The 21,528-nt window shown below is 35.3% G+C and overlaps 2 protein-coding genes and 1 pseudogene across 2 annotated transcripts; 1 reads left to right on the top strand and 2 right to left on the bottom strand.

The window, feature by feature from the left end:
- Positions 1 to 21,528, bottom strand: part of LOC115623525 — a 41,255-nt pseudogene that overhangs the window by 14,513 nt on the left and 5,214 nt on the right.
- On the bottom strand, positions 1,658 to 2,698 carry LOC115623960 (sex-lethal homolog). The gene has a single exon (XM_030518527.1). The coding sequence runs from the start codon at positions 2,696 to 2,698 to the stop codon at positions 1,658 to 1,660; it is 1,041 nt and encodes a 346-aa protein (XP_030374387.1).
- LOC115623523 (tensin-2) lies at positions 11,224 to 21,424 on the top strand. The gene is made up of 2 exons (XM_030517906.1): positions 11,224 to 13,691; positions 19,592 to 21,424. Exon 1 carries the CDS (start codon positions 11,240 to 11,242, stop codon positions 13,598 to 13,600), a length of 2,361 nt encoding a protein of 786 aa, XP_030373766.1. The 5' UTR covers positions 11,224 to 11,239; the 3' UTR covers positions 13,601 to 13,691; positions 19,592 to 21,424.

Here is a 21,528-nt window from a genome sequence, read left to right as displayed (position 1 = left end):
ACTTTCTTGTGCGGAAGAAAATTATTGTTTTTATTAAAAATATTCATCTTCTTCTGTAAAAATATAATAATTTCATAATATATGTCATATAAATGAAATAAATTAATTGTCAAGTTTATTTAACCAATTTAATGGCTGTCCACGATGGACAGTTTTAAATAAAAAATGATCTGGTAACAAAAACAAAAAGTTTCTGAAGAACAACAAGCCTAAACAAATCAAAATCAAGATAAAAACGCTTGGGACTCTTTCTAGGAACTCTTTCTCAGCAGCTGATTTTGATCAAAAAACTGTAACCCCTAAGAAAATTTTCACTTAGAAGGAGTCTATGTTGAAAATAAAAATATACAAAATTCTTAAAAACTGTTTTTTCATTGTCAGGATAGAAACATTTTGGAGTGTGCTCGTATTTGTGTTATTTTACAAATTGATCTTATCTTTATCCCTAATCTTAATATTATAATTTCATATTTAGTTCCCTTTACTTTTAAAAGTAACTTTAAACTATTTTCTAATATTTTTTGTAGAGCTTGTATCAAGATTTAAAATCCTTAAAAATCTATAATATAATCTAAAAATAATTAAATTGTTTAGCAACTACTATATATACTTGTAAATAAGAGGTGACACAGCAAGACACAGTTTTTCAATTTAAACAAAATATAATTTACAAAAACAAAAATAAATGATAAAAATTAAAAAATCAACTAATGTACTAAATACTGCAAAAATAAAAGACAATATTTCAGTCTGTGTATTAAATTTTGTGATTCAAGATTAATTCTAAGCTACAAATTAAAAAAAAATAAATATATAAATAAAATACAATATTTATACTTATTAGTGTTAGCTGCCACAAGACGAAATCGGCCAGTCAGAAAATTAAGACATATATCAAAACAGTAGCAGTTCAAAAGTTGAGTGTTTGGAGTATTTGTTAGGTTTATTGTGTTTTTAAAAACACCTATATATGGTGATGGATATAGTTTTAAAAAAATGATAAAAATATAAAATAAATAAATAAATAAAATACAATATTTATACTTATTAGTGTTAGCTGCCACAAGACGAAATCGGCCAGTCAGAAAGTTAAGACATATATCAAAACAGTAGCAGTTCAAAAGTTGAGTGTTTGGAGTATTTGTTAGGTTTATTGTGTTTTTAAAAACACCTGTATATGGTGATGGATATAGTTAAAAAAAAATGATAAAAATATAAAATAAATAAATAAATAAAATACAATATTTATACTTATTAGTGTTAGCTGCCACAAGACGAAATCGGCCAGTCAGAAAATTAAGACATATATCAAAACAGTAGCAGTTCAAAAGTTGAGTGTTTGGAGTATTTGTTAGGTTTATTGTGTTTTTAAAAACACCTGTATATGGTGATGGATATAGTTAAAAAAAAAATTATAAAAACATAAAATAAATAAATAAATAAAATACAATATTTATACTTATTAGTGTTAGCTGCCACAAGACGAAATCGGCCAGTCAGAAAGTTAAGACATATATCAAAACAGTAGCAGTTCAAAAGTTGAGTGTTTGGAGTATTTGTTAAGTTTATTGTGTTTTTAAAAACACCTGTATATGGTGATGGATATAGTTAAAAAAAAAAAAAAAAATTAAAAATATTGCCACAATGGCGGATGATATTACAGATCCGCAAAGCTCACGCGGGGTCTCTTGAGAAAGTTCCCAATGAAGTCAAGGTTTTGGTTTGGCTGCTTGAGTATAGGCCTAGGTGCCGATTCGGACGATATCTCCAAGCGACGTTTGTAGGGCGGCGGGGAACCCCCCATGGGGCGTTGAGGCGACTGCACCAGCTGAATCGGATGCGTGGCATGAATCGATTGTGATTGTGGTTGTAGTTGGGGTTTGGGTTGGGGATGCGGCATTGGCATCGGCATCGACATCGGCTGTTTGCGCTGCGATCGCAAATCGCCGTCTACGGGCGGCTTTATTCTGCGCTCGACGAACTTCACGCAGAGAGGACGGTCGGAGCCCGGCGGTGTATAGTTATTGAGAACTTCCCTTGCCATTTCGGCGGACATATGCTGATCGAAACGGACGAAGGCGATGCCGCGCGACTGGCCAGTGTATTTGTTGCGCAAGATATTGATTTCCAAGATTTTGCCGTAGCACTTGAACATGTTGCCCAATATTTTTTCGGTAAAGTGGGGCGGCAGATACGATACATAGAGGTTGGCGTTCTTGATCGCCTCCGACTGGGGACGTGCAAAGGAGACCTTCAAGCGCTTGCCACGCACTTCGCGCCCATCCACGCAGAGCTGAGCGAAGGCCGCGGGCTTGGGTTCGACGAAGTCGACAAAGCCGTAGCCAAAGCTATATCCAGTGCGTAGATCACGTATTATCTTTAGTCGGCGTATGCTGCCAAACTTGGCGAACAGATCGTACAATTCCCGCTCCAGCATATCCTGCGGCAGGTAATTGACAATCAGATTGGTCCTGCCATCAACCGGACCCTGTTCACTCTTGGGGACTTGGAATTGGGCTTGGGTTGCGACTGGGACTGGGTTTTGATTCGACTTGTGAATCAACGGTGCTGCTGTCGATCGCGTTGCTATCGGTGCCTTGAACTGTTGAATAAGCGCTGCAAATCCAAATTCTTCTTCCCCGCTCTGCTGCGTTCTCTCAGCGAATTCAGGCACTATGCTCTTCCTTAACTTTTCCATGATAACTCCTCTAGTGCTGTACTTTGTTAATGGTTTTCGAAAAAAAAAGGACGCTGCGGTGGGAAATAAAAAACGATGGATGGCCATGTTGTCGTGTTAAATTAAATATGTAATAACAATTTTAGAAAACATACTAAACTTTTAAAAAATCAAGACTCAACAACAACGCCAAACAAAGTAGCAACCAAAACCGTGTTCCTACACCAAATAGTTGGTTAACATGAATTAAAGGAAGATGAAGTATCGTTCTATAATTTCTTAAAGGATAATGAAAAAGTTAATGGATATGTTTTTCTGAAGAAACTGAAAATGTTTATGGCAAGAACTTCTGACGGCCAACCGCTTGTGTGGAAAATAAGTTAACATCATTGACTAAATGGTTAAATTGTGTTTAGTAGCTGCGTGTTATTTTAGTATGTGTTAAAAATTAGCTAATTATGTTCAAGTCTAGATTTACACGAGGGCTTAAAGTAAGAGTTTTATGAAAATCGAAATCATTAATAAAGGCAACTAATTAGAAAAAATGTTTTTCAACAAGTTCTGGCCTGCGTAATCATTCATTTAATAAATAAATAACTTTTATTAATAAATTACTGAAAGCCAAAAATATGCTAAACAAGCTGCGATGGACAGTAATCGATTAAGACCGACTGACATAAGAAGTATTTAATAGAAATAAAAGAACACAAATATTGAAAAATTAGATTCTTAAACACCTATTACCAGCGCTTGTTCCTACAATTATAACAGCTATATGGTTTAGTGTACAAAATTTTAATGAAACCTTCAGGAAAAATTACTTTAAATACTCAAATTTTATGAAAAATTATTGTTACTAAGAAGAATCGTTGCTATGACAGGTTTAGGATACCTCAGATAATAATTGCCAAATTTGGCGAAACTATCATACCTCAGATAATAATTGCCAAATTTGGCGAAACTATCATAATACGCAAAAAGTCGGTCCTATGACAGCTTTATAAAATAATGAAGCTCTACAATGATTTTAATTAACTTGATCTGCACATGGTTAAGGTAAGTCTACATAACAAGTTTGGTGTCTCTGGCTGTTATGGTTCAAAAGTTCTCGAAGTTCATACAGACAGACAAATTTGAAGAATGTCTACATCGGATACATGACATATCATGTAATCGAGAAAGGAGAATGAAAACTGGAAAAAGCCTAAAAAAAGATTCTCTTCAAAAAAAAAAAAAACAGCTCGTGTAAATGCAGACTAAGTGTACTCTTCCATGCAAATTAGTAAATCTTGAAAATGAATAATAAACTGAAAATACGTATTTCTTCTTGCTTTATTTTTTTCAAGTACATATTCCAAGTCGGCAATGCTATGTAAGAACACGAGCACTCATAACACTTTCAACATAATACCCGAACGTTTTTCAACACTAGCAAAAGAATAAAAGCCACAAAAAATATATGTTAAAAAAAGAAGCCAAGAACACGAGTTTTTTCATGTAGCCTGAACTGCGTCTTTTGCAGCTTTGCAAAATCTTATGTATTTATAAAATTTCATGCGATTTTGTTTAAATAATTGAAGTATTGTAAAGAATTGTGGCGTCTGCCAAAACAAAATGCACAGAGAAGTCTCAGAAAATGAAGAGAAAGAAAGAATTTGACACGAAACGTGCCCAAGATGTCAAAAATTTTCACGCCGCCACTATATGATTGAATATGCAAATGTTGCGTACTCCTTAAGACTTACCAATGCTTTGCAATTAGCAGAAAAGTTTACTTTCTCAGGTTTTCACAAAAAGAAAACTCCGATTTAATCACTTGGTTGCCAATTTCATTAAAAACTTCTCCAAAGCTTCGCGAGCGTCCGCTACCGAGCAGTGCAGAAAAGTAAAAGACCTTGTGCTGTTAATAGTGATGGTACTTTGACGATAACGCGATAGTTATTGCAAGTCGAGAGACTACTTACACGATATTTGTGCTCTTTGAATCACAGTCACGAGCTTCAAGTAACACTTAAAAGTAATGACAATAATATAGTTATTTAAAAACTTATGTTATTGCAACATAAATAAAGTGTATTATAATAGAGTAATAATAATAACTATCATCATTTTATGCGATACAAAATGGCTTTTAAGAAAGCTCGATGGCTTTTAGGTTGTGCGATAGATATTGCATCGATATATTCATTTGAAACAAGGAAACAACACAGCAACTAGGGATGTAAGAAACATCGCTGTATCGAGCATCGACGTTTTCCGATGGTTTTTTGCATCGATGTTTGTCCAAACATCGATCATTATTCATGTTTTGTTGGGCGATCACATTTCTCTGTGTGGCTTTCCGAAGAAGGTGTATTTGTATTATAAATTATTTGATGTTTTCATTAAAATGTGTATTTTGTAATATACATTTTAGTTTGTATTTGATATTCTTTTTTTTCGTCACACTTAATATGCTTAGAAGCCGTAGCTGCAACGCGCTGTTGTTTTAAAAACTGTATATAATCAGTTTTTTTAAGTAATTACCAAAAGTCAACACTACGAATACTTTATTGATTACTAACATTACGTAAAATACTATGACAATCTCTATTGATATATAAACATTTTTTATTTTAAACATCTCTGTCGATTTTCTCCCTAATATTAGCTTTTTCTTCTATGGAAAGTTATTTTTTTAAAACATCTAGGCAACGATGTTTTTTTGCGATGCATCGACTATGCATCGATGTACAGCAACATCGATGTTTTCCCTTCGACTTACATCCCTAACAGCAACCGAACGTTTTTTTTTTTTGGAAGGCAAAAAATGCATTTAATGGAAGAAAAGCGATGGTGTCGACCGAGTTTTCCAGCAATAAGTACCAGCACTTTCATGAGAAGCTATTCTCAAAATGGCAACAAATCATCGAACTAAATGGAACGCATTTAAACTAAATCGGACTAAGCAATTCTGATTTGAAAAATTGCAGAAAATTGATTTGTTTCCAATGTTTGATAAATACTTTCTAAATTTTCTTCATATTTTCTCATCAGTTATTGAAAACAGCAATGGGATGGAGGAATAGGATACAAAATATTATGCCTTTTTTAAATGCCGCCCCCAGCTGTCGATTTTGAAAAAACTTTAAGGACACATAACTGCAAGGATGGCAGGTGCAAGGCTGCTTAGCTGCTGTTCAGCTGTTTGTTTGTCATCTTATTTACAGCTACAACTTTTGCATTGTTAAAATTGTGATATTCACTCGAAATATGCCGGCGAATGGACCGCATTAATTGGAAGGGCAGCTGCAAAATGAAACAGAAACACAAACAAAAACAAAAAATTACTGCTAATGTGCGTGTTGCAAGAACACGCGCGTTTTGCATTTGTTTTCTTATTTTTCTCTCTTCTATTAATTAATTTCCGTTTCCGTTTTGTTATCTTGCGCACGCCGATTTTTACCTTAATGCTGACTAAACAATTAATCAAGTTTAATTACGATAGTCCGCGCCGCAAACAGAAGAAAAAAGAAACACTCCCAAGTGCCTCAAATTGTGCCTCAAGTTCGGTCGCATTAATCACTTGCATATGTATTATTCCTATATACATTTTTCACGGCCATTTAGCTGCATAATGTGTGGCACACTGCCCTCACTGTGGATAAGATTAGACGTGCAACACCTTTTTAAATTTAAATATCTGGCCAATGAAAATAAAATTAACGAGGCATTAAATAAACGACACAAGCAAACGTTTCAAATTAGTAGAGAGAGTAAGGGAGAGGGGGGGGGGCTATTTTATATAAAATTTAAGTTCATGCAAGAAGTCGTATAATTTACAAAACAAATTTTTATTTTTATTTAAATAGAATACTATATTTTTTAAAAATTCAAAATTTTACTAAAACTCGAAGACTGCTCACAACCATGCCTGGCTACAAAAGCTCACTGCTACGTCATTGCGACAGCTTTAGTGCGTTCACAACCAAAGTTAGCAAAGACACACACCTTAAATGTGAAAAGAAGGGAAAAGTAACGTCTGCATCCAAATGTTGCGGAACTTGAAGGGAATTAATTTATTTTGCAGGATTCCTGCAATTATATTAATTATTTATAGCTTAAGATCCTGGTAGTCATAGCTATTCAAACCCTGTTAGCTGTAAGTTTCTAACTTTAGGCTAGCATTAAATAAATAAACAAAAACACTAATTTTTTATGTACATCCTTCGTCAAAGAGTTTAAAGTAAAGAAAAACCTAAAGGTGAAGTTTTACTTTATTTTTAAGCAATTTGCAAAAAATATTTAGACCACATTTATAATGTAGCCTAGTAGGTGTTTTTCGCCATGTTGCTAAGTATAATTATTTTCTCATTTATTTACTTTATTTAGACCACATTAATAATGTAGCCCAGTAGGTGTTTTTCGCCATATTAAACTAATTTTTTCGCTTATTTACTTTTTAATTCAGTTCATGTGTGCATAAATTTCTGTGCTTATATTTTTTTTAAGCAATTACTTTACCATAATTAAGAAATTCTTCAACATTTATTTCAAGCAAACATTTAACTGCTGCATAAATTTATTTACTCCTTTTCCTTTCCTTCAAGTAACAAATGTTATTCCCCTAGTCTTCTCATATTTTCGAAAAAAACCAAACGCTAACGTGTTCATTCAACATCTCAGCCCTTATCGAACTGCCAGCCTTTGAAGAAGGCGCAAAAGCAACAAATACTAACGTTGTTGTTGTTGTTGTTGTTGTTCGATCTGCGCGCAAAGTAATAAAACGAGTTGCTGCGGCTTGCTAGTGAATGGTGTCCACACATTCATGAGAGAGCGAGAGAAAGAGAGACAAGGCAGGCTGTGAGTGTGTGGGTGGCAGCTAACACTGACTATGACCTCAAACCACCCACAAAAAGTTTGTACCTGGCAAAAGAGCACGACGGAGCGAGAGAGAGGGCCAGCGCGAGAGCATAAGCAATGCAATGCTAACAATATTGTTGTTGTTGTAATTGCAGTTTAGACTCTGGAAGTGTTGTTGCTGGATGTTGATGGATGCGCCGCAAAAGGTGCGCTTACAATTTTCTCCACTTTCTTCAAGAAATACGTATGTGAGAAATCAAAAAGATGCGCCCATTCGTTTTTTTAGTGTATGTGTATTTATGTGTGTGTGTGTGTGTATTTGTGAGTCAAAGAGTTCAAAATATTTGAAATGCTACCCAAATAGATAAAATCAATCTATTAGAATGCAGATAAGCCCGGACAATTGCAGTTCTTTGATACGTCTTGCGACGTACGACCAAAATAAGTAACAGATGGGGGCAAATGATGGGGACTGATGTAAACTTATGGCATCTGGCGTAGCGCCGACGTCATCGCCGACGTCGGAATTCAATTGATGGTGCACTGTGAGAAGAAACGTAGACTTTGAAATTCAACTTTTATAAAAATAATAATAAACTTCCTAAAAAAACCAAACTATACAACAAAATTTAAGGCCAATACGTATAAACACCTGTCAATATTTTAGATGTAAATAATGTAAAGAGTACAATTAGTTAATATATTATAATATTAACTAATAATATTAATTGCAAGTAAAACGAAAACAACAAACCTGTTAGCCTATAGTTTTAACTTTAAGCTAGCCCATAAATTAATAAATAAAATTCAACTTTTATAAACGGCTTTATGTGGCGATTTGTTTTTTCTGTATATTTCAGATTTCAAATCTCAAATAGGGCGTCTACAGCGATTGGATTGAAAAATTGCATAAAATATTTAAAATTCGTATATTGCATAAGTTATTTAAAATCCTTTTCAAATTTGCGCACAAAATTTACAGTATTCTGCTCCTTAGTGAAAAATAAGTACAACTTGTGAAATTGTTTTTGGAGTTCAAGCCAAAATACTGTATAGTTTTTATATATCTAAGAATAAATTTGATTTTATTTTTGCAACAAATGAAAAATAATATATATCTTTGTAAAGCAAAAAAATGAACAAATTCCAAACAGTTCTATATTAATACTATTCTCAACCTTGTTTGTGGAACTGAGCTGAAACGGCGAAGAAAATAGATAGATTTATATAAAGTATAAATAATTAAATAAAACTAAACTCCTAGCTTAAGCTGTATTTGTATTTTTCTATAACTTTAATTTAAGTTATTGTAAATAGTAACATTATAAAGTTTTACATTTAAAAACAAAGAGGAACATGTAAAGTTTTCCAAACACTTATTCCCTGATTTTTAAGTTTTTACAATTTTTGCGGCCAAACTTTAAAGTTAAGCCTAAAAAAATCCCTTTTTAGAATGTGAAAAATATCTGATTATTTATTAAGAAACTGTTTCGCATACGAAAGAGTTATTTTCTCTAATTTCATAATCAAATAATTCTTTGAGTGTAGAGTTAAGTAGAAGCGGCAACGTGTGTAGCTGCAGCCACATACATCCACACACAAATACATATATATGTATGTATGTAGTATATGTACACACATGGACACATACACATATGTACATACATATATTCAATTACCGTATGTTGCATTCAGTTGGCAACGACGAGGCGAAGAGACAATCTCTAAATTGAAATTTTCAAGAAGTTTGTTTACAATTTACAACAAATGAACGCCATTCCAGTGAGAGAGAACTTGGCTTGCTCTCGCGATCGCCAAAGCCGTCGGTGTTTAGTTGATTGCTTGTTTTGATTAGCTTCTTGACCATGTACATGTGTGAGTGGAAGTCTGTGTAGTTTTGTGGGGGGATGACATCACCGTGCCAGTCACAAAGTCCGCTGTATTCGCTGTACTCGTATCCGCTCTCAGCCATTTAGTTTCAGTTTCTCTCCAACACCTTGGCAAAACGTGGCGCAAGCGAGCCAACCAGACTGCGTGTGTGTTACTCTCAAGCACAGTGGGCTTCGATCATACTGGTCCTTGCCGGTGGAGAAATGTTTTATTTGCGTAACTTATAGAATAACAAAGTAACAATTTATTTATGGGCAGACTTTCAGTAATTTCAGTAAATTATTTATGTTTACATTTTACAATTTGAAAAGATTTAAAAATAATAATTGCCATCTGTTATCTATATTTTTATTCTACGATAAATTCTTTGTAAAATGAAGTTTCCTTCTTAAATTTGTGTAGACAAATATTTTATAAATAAACCCAAAGATATATAAAAACGCTTCATTTTAAACTTATTAAGATCAACATTAAGGGCTTGACCTGCGCATTAATTTAGTTTAAGAATAAAAAAAAATTAATTAAATAACTATATTAGATTAAGATTTGACTACTTATCGTAAGTCTCCGAGAGAGAAGATTCAATAAATAAAGAAAACTATAAAAAACATGAATGACTTTCCTTTAGAATATGAAATGAATTGAATTCACTAAGTAAACGTATAATACTACATCCGATCATTGACCAAAATATATCCAATAATTAGTAGTTTCTAAATTTATTCATTATTCACTTTCATTATACTATGAGTCGCATTCCCCTAATTATAACTGTTAGTTTTACGTAATATTTATTAATTCAAAGTATATAAACTAAAAAATAATATACCAATGCTATCGAAAAATGTATTTAATTGGCGAATTTTCCAGTTGCTTGTGTCAGCATTAGAATTTGTTTTTAATATTCTCCTATTTTTTAATTGTCTATATTATATTTTTAATGATTTTTCCCTTAGTTTATATATTTATTAAATTATTCATTTAGAAAATCAACAATTTGTGCTGTAGATACGTATACGAAAACTATGACTTATATTATCATATAATATTATAAAATAAAATAAAGATAATTAATAACACAACGTTATAATTTTAACTTAAAAGGTAAGAAATCCTAAGAAAAAACTATACAATTAATCATCAAATTATTGTTTGTTCTTTTTAAATTTAATACATTTTTGTATTCAAAAATATGATTATTTTTACCAATGCTATCGAAAAATGGATTTAATTGGCGATTTTCCAGCATTAGAATGTGTTTAAATATTTTCCTATTTTTTAATTGACTATTTTCTATTTTTATTGAACATGCCCACAATTTTCCCTTAATCATCAAATTATTGTTTGTTCTTTTTAAATTTAATTAATTTGTTGTTTCCCAATTAAATTATTTGAAAATATGATTACTTTTCAAAGCTTTTGGCACCACAGTGCGTATGTGTAGGCGCAAACGGCTTGAAGAGTTTCAGAGACCGCATACAAACAAACATCGGATATATGTATGTAGATGTGTTTGTGTTAAATTGTTTATTTGTTAGCCCAGCAGACAGACGGCTACTAAAGAGAAAGAGAGAGAGAGAGAGAGAGCAAATGAGAGCAAGAGAACCTACACAAGCTTACGCCAACGCTGACTTTTCATTTTTATTTCAATGTGTCTGACTGATGTCTGCTTATTATGGCTTGCCTGGCCAGCGTCGCTGTGTGAGCAAGAGTGTGTGTGTGTGTGTGTGTGTGTATCTGTGTGCTGTTGTTGCTTTTGCTGCTCATCGCGCTCGAAACAAAATCGTTCGCACTCGTACTCGTAGTCAGTCTTTTGGAATTCGCGAAAGTATGCGGTCGCCGAGCGAAGATATCGCTGCCATTGCTGCGGATAACCACAAGCAGTACCAATACCAATACAACAACAACAACAGCAACAATAATAATAATAATTATTATAAAAACTATAATAATAGCAATGGCAACGGTAACGGTGCCATTCCTTATCACGCGCGTGAGAACTCGCTGCCATTCAGTTATGGACAAATTGGCAAATCGTCGACGCCATTGCGCAAAACGCCAACGCCAACCCGAGCGGATAGTTTTCTAGATTTCGACTATGTCGCCAATAGCAACAACAGCAACAACAACGGCGGCAGTAACAACAACTACAGCAACTACAACAACAACAGCTCCATTGAGAGCAATGGCGCTACAATCAAAACGCAGCCGCGACTCACGAGCCCTTTGCTGGTGCGCAAAACGTTAGGCGGAACGACAACAGCAACAACAACAACAGGTCGCGATACAACCAATACGAATACAATAGCCAATACCTACCCCTACAACTACAACAAAAACAACAACAGCAACAGCGGCAGCAATAGAAAACTGATTGACTTGGAGGAGCTGTGTCGCGAGCGTCGTGAGAAGGTTTATGGCGAACATCGCGGACCGCCGCCAACGCCGCCACAACGACAACATTTCTTGACAACCACAACAACAGCAACAACAACGGCGAATGGTGCTGGCAATCATAACTATAATGGCTTTAATGGCTACAACCATAAGCCGTCCAAATATAATTATGATTTTGAATTTAATTTGAATTTAAACGATGATTTCGATAACTACACGCCACAATATCGGCGAGCGCACACATTGGAGCGCAGCTCGCTGCCGGCGCCGCAGTCGCAGTCGCAGCGTTACCAGACACGCAACATTGTTGATATTGCTGGCTGCGATGTGCCAGATGGCGTGTCACGCGGCCACAGCAAAAGCATATCGAATTATATGGAACGCAATTATCACACAATTAATAATGGCGAAAAAATAGTGTATGATGAACGACCTCCATTGGAAGTGACATACAAACGACAGCAGCAGCAGCAACAGCAGCAGCAACAGTTGCAGGCAACACCAACACAATACAACAACAACAACAACACGGACAGGGGCGCAATTTATGGTCAGAACAACATCCACATCGAGCAAACAACGACGCATGCGCGCCAGCGTCGCGATTTGTCGCCCATTTATGCGACAACAAGCAAGCAACAACAACAACAACAACAACAGCAGCAGCAGCAGCAGCTACATATACAGGCATCCCAGTCCACATCCCCGCGCCAATTTGGCCCAAATACCAATAGCCATGGCAATGGCCAACCGGATTATCTGACGCCCAGTCCAACAACGCCGGGCCTCAACCGACCCGAGACGCCCGCATTTCCTGTCACGCCACGCACACCATATGGCACTCAGTTGTCGCTGTCGAGCAACCAACAGGAGTCCATTTACCAGACCACGCAGAGGTCCAGATTGAACTCGGTGGGCACCAGCATTACGCAGGATGGCGGCGTGCCGCAGGAGGTGGCCGCCCATCTGGTTAAATTCGCTCGCAATTCCGCGAAATTTTGGTACAAACCCATGCTCTCCAGGGAGGATGCCATCGCATTGCTGCTGAATGCTCCGCCCGGCACGTTTCTGGTACGCGACTCGACCACCTATAAGAACGCCTATGGCCTGGTGTTGCGTGTCGCGCAACCACCACCTGGCAGCAGTGGCTCCCAACCGCAGGATCTGGTGCGCCACTTCCTCATAGAGCCCACGCAAAGGGGTGTGCGCTTGAAGGGCTGTCAGAACGAGCCCGTCTTCACATCGCTCTCGGCGCTCGTCTACGAGCATTCCATCAATCAGCTGGCCTTGCCGTGTTTGTTGCGCATTCCGGAGGAGGATGTGGTGCCATCGCCATGGGTGGCCACGCCAGCCCACCAACAACTGCTCACCCATGGTGCGGCAACGAATGTGTTGTGGCTTTACTCCTGTGACACAGAGTCCTTGACGGGCAATGAGGCAATACGCAAGGCCATCCGGCAATTGTACGCCCAAAGCCCCTTGCCCACACCCACTGAGGTGCACTTCAAGGTCAGCCAACAGGGCATCACCCTGACGGACAATACGCGCAAGAAATTCTTCCGCAAGCACTATACGGCCGAGGTCATCTCGCACTGTGCCATCGATCCGGACAATCGTCTCTGGTCCGACGAGAAGAAGACGATATTTGCCTTCGTGGCGAGACGCTCCCACAGCTCCAAGGACAATCAGTGTCATGTGTTCTGTGACCTGACCTCCAGTCAACCGGCAGTCGCCATCGTCTCCTTCGCGAACCGCACGCTCCCCACAGAGAAGCAGAGCAACTATGTCCTCTGATGCAGGGCAGCCCAGCAGCAGGACGAGTGGGCGTATGGGGAACAGGTGCGGTTGTGGCCAGCAGCTGGAAAGCGACGCGTGCATTTTAAAGGTAAGTAAAGCCTAGGCGTTGATTCTGGGTGCGGCCACGAACCACATTCAATAGGATAGACAGTAGGACCTCTAAGTAATGGAATCCATCGTGCGAATTGTTGTGTCCTTTCCAGGGCAAATATCCTTTAATATTTGAAGCTGTTTGCCTGCTTTGCCAAAATTCGATTGAATGATGTCATACACGACGAGTTATAAAAGGTTCTTTATTCCGAAACATAATTCTTTGAATCGGTTTTAAAAGTTAAGTCTTGAAGCCAGCTTTTGTTTCATTCGTCACTCCTAACATCGAATATTTTGCGTTCCTCGCATGGTAATCAAAATTTAAAACTATAGCAACACTATTTCACTTGTTTATTAAATGTTCTGCAATTGATTTCTTCAAAAACTATTTTTATAAATATTTTGAATTGTGCTTTTTATGTGTGAGTTTGTTTATTTTAGTTTATTATCGTCGTTTATTTTCGCTTTCCAACACTGGAATTAATGTTGAGAAACGTACTGATTTTTGAAAAATCGTAGCCAAAATGAATTACAATTTGACTCAAATTCGTAAATCAAACAGCACTGTAAAAACTAAGTTGAAAATCAAATCTATATCCCTTCGTTGTTTCATCGATGGCAAAAGAAACAAACCTTAAAACGTAAAAAAAATGTATTATAATCGTCCACTCAGTTAGTAAAAATAATTGTAGCACATAATTGCACATTCAAATTAAATTATTTAAAAGTGAAAACACTAAACTAGAAATTTAACTTGATTCTGATTTTTATTTAACTTTAAATATTGATTTTTAAATCTTTCAAATTCCACACAAATTTTTTCAATTTCACCAAATCTGTCTTGGAAATATTTGAAGAACACCAAAAGAAACTCTTTTGGAATTTATAGTTTAAATTTCCCTGCAAATGGGGCAGCTTGAGTTTTCTATTTTGTACCAAATGAGATATTTACTCGAATATTATATAGAAACATTAGAATCCAGATTTGCTGAATTCACTAAAGTTTTGTAAATTTGATTCTTTTGAAAATGAGAACAAATTTGATTGTATTTTGGGGAATACAGGCTAGGCACTTTTATTTTATCTCAGTCCCAGGATCTACTGTAACATGCATGCAAATGTTCCATCAATTCCATCGACAACGACGTCGACCAACTATTAAAAACATTTCATTTCATTTGGCGGTTTCAAATCAACACCCACACCACGGACTGTCCGTCTTATAAGTTAGTGGTTCGTCTGGGTGGGTGTGTGTTTGTTTACTTTACATAATACTGTAGCTTGTTTGTTTGCCTAACGGTTTCTTCTACGGACAGACAAATTGCCAACACATCGATCCCAATTTTTACAACGGAAGTTTCTGTCATGAGTCAGCTTCTAAAATTATGAAATATTTTACTGACCATAAAAACTGTAGCAGCTATTTCATTCCATTTCCATAAACCATTTGGCTAATATGTATGTATGCTTGTGTGTAGCACACCCACATGTGTATAGTATATACATTTACATTTTCAAAACGAATTTTCCACATCACGGTCATGTGTTGGGGTCGCTGATAAGGCGATACAAGCATATAGTATACCTCCAAATTTCTGCTAGATATACATATGTGCTATCAGGTGATTCGGATTTAGTCAGTTCTCCCCCTTTTAATGATACTTCCCAAACACAATAGGTAACAAATTTAACAGAAATTAGTTATTTAATTGTTGTTTAGGCTATACCTAACCCAAGACCCTATTTTCTCGGAGCGTGTTCTGCTGAACTTGGGACGATAAAAAAGTTAATATGGAAATGAACATTTTGCTTTTTTTAACAGCCGCTATTTTCCATTGAAATTAACACACAAACGTTGGCACACGTGTATAAACATACACACATATATAGTTTATATAGATTAAACAAATAATACATATGTACATATGTATATAGAACATTTTCTGCGCATTTCCGAATCGATAAATTAAGATGAAATGAATTCCAGACCCGCGGCGTCTCTGTGAATTGCTTTGTGTTTTCTTCCAGCAACCTCAAGAGCGCTGATCTTTTGCCCAGCGGCGCAACACCGCTATATAAATGTAAAAAGTAACAGTGAATACAATTGAAAAGAAGTCTAAAAATAAAACGGTTTTGATTGTATTTGAACGAACATATTGCTAATAACTAAGAGCTGCAGCAGTCTTTTTTGCTCTTCGCTTTCTTTCTCTCCAAATCTTTCAGGGAGAGGGAGAGCGCGTCGCCCTCAGTTGTACAGACACACACACATACAAGTACGTACACACACACACGTATACACACCTTCTCTGTTAGATCCAGCAAACAGCAATTGATGAAGGCATTTGTGTTTTGGAATTTGGAACGAATAAAACAATTTTATTGTTAACTGTATAACGTTGCGTATAATTTCTGATTGTACGTGTATGCCCTTGAAAATATTTTCTAATTATTTGTACAATTTTGGAAAAGATATACATACTATTTTGACCCGACTTAGTAGCCATGAACAGAGGAACATATTTAATTTCCCTGCAGCTTTTTTAGCGTAATTTGTAAGGTTTCCTATCATTTATACATACATATAATTAATAGGACTACATTGAAAATCATGCTCAATGATGAATAAAACAAATTAGGAAATGTGTAAAATGTGTAAACTCTGTAGTAATACACATATGGTCAAAATAATAAGTACACATATATAACTAGTCTTTATTCTGAAATACATATATCGAATTTAATTAAATAGTTACATTCCAATTGTCGTTTCTATAAACTGCCAGCTTAAAATCCACCATAAATCCTATTTCATGTACGAGGTTTAGCGTATTTAAAGAAAAAGGCTGCCTATTCTACATGCTAGTTTATTTTATATTTGAACTATTTTCATTTTACCAGATGTACCTAATATTTTGTAATTTCTACGTTGGCTTTCAGTAAAAGTTAAAAAACAATTCTCTTTAAGGTCAAGATAAGGAAGTGTACTCTTTTTTCAAAACCAACTGTGTTACCTTATATTCTAAATGTGTTCTTATCTACTCAGATGTTCTGTAAAAGTATTGTTATTCAGCCGGCCACCCTCCAAAAAACTTACCCCCCTTGCACAATTGTAATTATGTTACAACTTTTGTAGGCATTTGGCTTCATGCTTGCCAATAAAAAATAACTAAATTCACAAATAATTTAAATCGGTCCAGCTGTGAAAAATTACAACTTTTGTAATTGGCATGCTGAAGACGATTTATAAACAAGTAAAAAAGCTAAAGTCGGGTGTCCCGACTTTGAAATACTCTGTACATATGTTTACAATAATTATAGAAAATAAAAAAAATTAAGAAAATAAAAAAAAAAATTTGATCGATTTTACCTCTCTCGGTATTCGAACTCACGTAAAGGGTGTATAATTGCACATTTACATAGCAATTCCGTCTGTGTGAGTGTATGTATGCCTATGCGCATCAATTCGTGTCTGTGTAAGCATTTTCGCAGTCAACCAAACAGCAACATCAACAACAGCCGCGGGCAGCGCTTGAGCAGCGCTGCAGCAGCGCTGCATCAGCAAATATATTTATGGCTATAACTTCTTGTTAAATCGGTCTATCATAATGAAATTTGGCATACGGACACATAATAACCAACTGGGGGTATTTCCAAAATTTTAGTTCGAAATTCCAAGAATTACGGGAGTTACGATTTGCGGGGTAGAGGGGGGAGGGAGGGGAATTCCAAAATATACATTTTCTGCGTATTCACATAAGGCATCTGGGACTAAAATTTGGTGTTCCTAGGTCTTATAGTCTCCGAGATATAGGCGATTATACGAATGGAAAATCGGGAAAACCCCCATAGGGGGGAAGTGGGGGGGAAAATCAAAAAAATAAAACAAACTCGTATAGAATACACACATAACGCATCTTCGTGCAAAATTTGGTGTCTCTATCTCTTATAGTCTCTGAGATCTAGGTGTTCATACGGACGGACAGACGGACAGACAGACAGACAGGGCTAGATCGACTCGTCTCGTCATGCTGATCAAGAATATATATACTTTGTGGGGTCTGCCACGCCTCCTTCTGCCTGTTACATTTTTCAGCTCCCGCAAACCTAATATACTCTTGTACATTTCATGTAAAGAGTATAAATATACTTGTACATAGCTGCCATATTTTTCACATTTTGCTGCGTAGGCCGCCTGCTGCTTAACATTAAATTTAGCACACATTTCGTAACAGACAGCTGTTATGTTGGGATTATGTTAATGATGGGAACAGCGAACAGCAAATACTGTCTCCATGTTACATAACATTTTGAAGATTTGATCGCAGATGTTAAGATCAGTCCAACACTCACACTCACATGAATATTCCATAATTATGAAATTTCTGTTGTTTTCTTGTTTCATTATCCTTTTTTTACATTACAATACATCTCCATGCATTGTTAAATTATGCCCAGCAAACAGCACCTCACATTGCAAATTTCACTTCAAACAAATTATATTTACACACGCAAGCACTTACTTATGCTATATTTGCGAAAGATAAAAGGAAAACAATGCATTCTTTATAGATGCACTCACAGAATACTGCGCGACTTCGACTGCAAGCTCAGATACTTTTTAAGGGAGATTGTGCAAGTCTTGGCAACACAATTAACAATTAATTGCCATTCTTTAACAACAACCCGTACTTTTTTTTTATTTTTTTAATGAGTCGACAAAGATTGCAAGCCATATAAGCTAAAAAGCCTAAATACAACAAATCTAATAAGTTGACAATAATATCTCTTAACGCCTTCGATAAATTGTGGAAATTTTTATTTGCCATCGGGCCCGATAGAGATAAAAAGTTATTAGGGAAGCTTAATAAGTATTAAGGAATTGTACATTCATTTCCATAAGAAAATAACGAAAAATCTTAACCCGGTGGGGGATGATTAAACCGAGAGTGGTAATGTCTTCCACGACTTCTACGGAGATGGTTTCAAAATTTAAATTAGTTCTGTTGAAAGTGAAAAAGTTCATTATATCAGCTTTAATTCTATTCTGGAAAACTATATTTTCCATTTCTATTCTTCTTCTTTCGGTTGTTCAAACTGCCGATTCGTATACAACAATACGAACAATTCATTGCGTCTTTATTCTGTTCTGTTGACCATGTGGTACTGTATATAGTTTATAACAATTTATGACTGTATATAGCCAGGTGAACGAAGCGAAGACACAGATACTATAGATAGACAATTCATCGTTATATATTTAAATTTATTCAATGAAAGCATATTTAAAATATACATGAGTTCTTCTCCAGTTCAGTATTGCCTTTCCCCACCAAATCAGGTGATCCCCAGTATCTGAAGAGCATTTTATCTTACTTCCATTTACTGTTATGTTCTCATTTATGAATGTTTGTTATACTCATATAATTATATATCTTCTTTCTTATTCTGCTTTAAAAAAGAAGGAAATTGTCTTTATGGCAGGCACTGTCACTTTTAGAGATAAGTGGAACTGTAGAACGTGTTTTTTCTTTGCGAAGAGTCGTCTTTATTTAAACTTTAAATGTGACTGCCTTTATTTTTTCATTTCTGCAATAACACCAAGTGCTGCAGAATAATTTGGATAATATTGAGAGACAATCTATTCCTTGCTCTACTAAGTTAAGAAGCAGAAGCTACACGCATCCAAGCTATACGATTGTTTTAAATTCTTGTTTCATCAATTTTTATTTGTAATTTTGATTTTTTGCCTGCCTTGGAATCTAAGCTAGCTTGTAATTTGTTGTTTGATTTCAAATGTATAGCGACTAGCAGAGTGAAATGTTTTTCAATTTAAAAATAGTTTTAAAAGCCGTTTACATTAATTTTAACATCTATCTCTATCTTTTTCTTGTTTTGCAGGCGAGCACGATTTTAATTAGCGTTCCAAACTGTGCTGTTCCATCCAAACGGCTAGCAGTGTTGTACAACGTTAAACTAATCAAGTAGATTACGTATACGCCGTGTGCGGCCGCACAAACGAAAAATTGTTATTAAATTACACATACGACAAATACATTAACAAAATGATGTCAGTTGTAGTTTATGTGACACACACACCCATATACATACATATATACATATATACGTACGCACATGCACAAACACACACACATATATATTAGTTACGCAGCCACGAATACAAACAGCAGCAAAATTTATTTGATGTTTTGGCAAGGCAGCATAAAAAACTGTTTATGGCAAAACTTAAAGTGGAGAGCAAAAGAGCAACCAACAATTCGCTTTTTTTTTGTCAACTTGATTTGACAAACGCACAGAGCGCGCACAGTGGAGCAAAAGTTGGACAATTTTATATGATAAAGAACAAGTTATCAAAATTTAGATTTGACAGCACAAATGTTTCATGTTTAAGTGTCAATTTTTCTTTTCAATTAAGAGTTAACTTTTTAAAAGGTCAAAAATAATTTATATTTTTTATTTATCTCCGTTTTCAACAACGATGTAATTATATTTTCTAATCACCTGTTGTTACAGCTGGAATGTAGAATATATTTAAAGAAGTAAAGAGGTGACAAATTTCTGCTATCAAAAGCTAAAAAGTAATATTCAGTTAATAGTTATGAGAAATTTTATATGATAAAGAACAAGTTATCAAAATTTAGATTTGACAAATGTTTTATGTTTAAATATCAATTTAGACAGAAGGAAAATTTATCTTTTCATTTAAGAGTTGGCTTTTTAAAAGGGTAAAAACAATTAACATTTTATTTATTTATCTCTGTTGTCAAGAACGATTTAGTTATATTTTCTGGTCACCTGTTGTTACATCTGGAATTTAGAATATATTTGAGGAAGTAACGAAGTAAATTTCTTCTATCAACTTTTGACAAGTAAGAAGCTAAAAAGTAATATCCACTTAATAACTATAAGCCCCACAGAAATGTTTAGAGCTGCACATCTAAGGCAGTTATTTGGCTTATGGCGCCCGATTAAATGCAATAAAATCAAATTGCAGGCCACTGTCGCGAAACCGAAATCGAAAACCAAAAGTTGCGCACTTATTAACTTTAAAGGTTTTGCGTGTCTACCTGTATTTGTGTTAGTATATACAAGTATATGTGTGTGTGTGTGTGTGAATTATTTATGTCTATATATCTATCAGCTATAAGAGTGTACGATTTGTGTTTTGTTTTTTTGTTTGTTTCTATCTATCGATGGCTACAGGGTGCGCTTCGTGCAAATGTCTACTGACGAATTGTTTTGCAAATCTAATACATTAATAAACGTACAGTTTAAGTTTAAATGTTAATTAAATTAACACTAATTAATATGCAAACCATTGTGCCAGTTTGCCATATACGAGTATATATCTACACTCTTACCACATAATATACAAATACCTTACACATACCTAATTAAGTTCTACTACTAATGCAGTCAATACAAATAATGAAATGTGCAGTGCAATTAAATTGAAGCGAATACAAAAAATATACATACATACATATATGTACATACATATATGTACATACATATATGTTATATATAAAATGCCAATCCAATTTACGACAACTACTTATTATTACAAAACAAAGCAAATTTGTATGCAATACGAGTATAGTATGTATGTGGCTGAGGCATCTGTTAATAATTTGTTATCTGCTGTCGCACTCTGCGCTTGTAAACTAAATGTATAATAAATATAAAAATAAAAGTTGTACCATACTTAGCAAATATGTAACATTGTTGTTCTCATTGTTGTTGTCCACAGCCCTCTCGTTAAACAATTAAGCGCCTGTTATTTATATGCCAGATGACATTTTGCGCACAATATTCTG

The sequence above is a fragment of the Scaptodrosophila lebanonensis genome, unplaced genomic scaffold (assembly GCF_003285725.1).
Source record: "Scaptodrosophila lebanonensis strain 11010-0011.00,11010-0021.00 unplaced genomic scaffold, SlebRS2 tig00000053-arrow-pilon, whole genome shotgun sequence".
NCBI lineage: Eukaryota > Metazoa > Arthropoda > Insecta > Diptera > Drosophilidae > Scaptodrosophila > Scaptodrosophila lebanonensis.
This window is presented reverse-complemented; position numbering and strand designations above follow the sequence as displayed.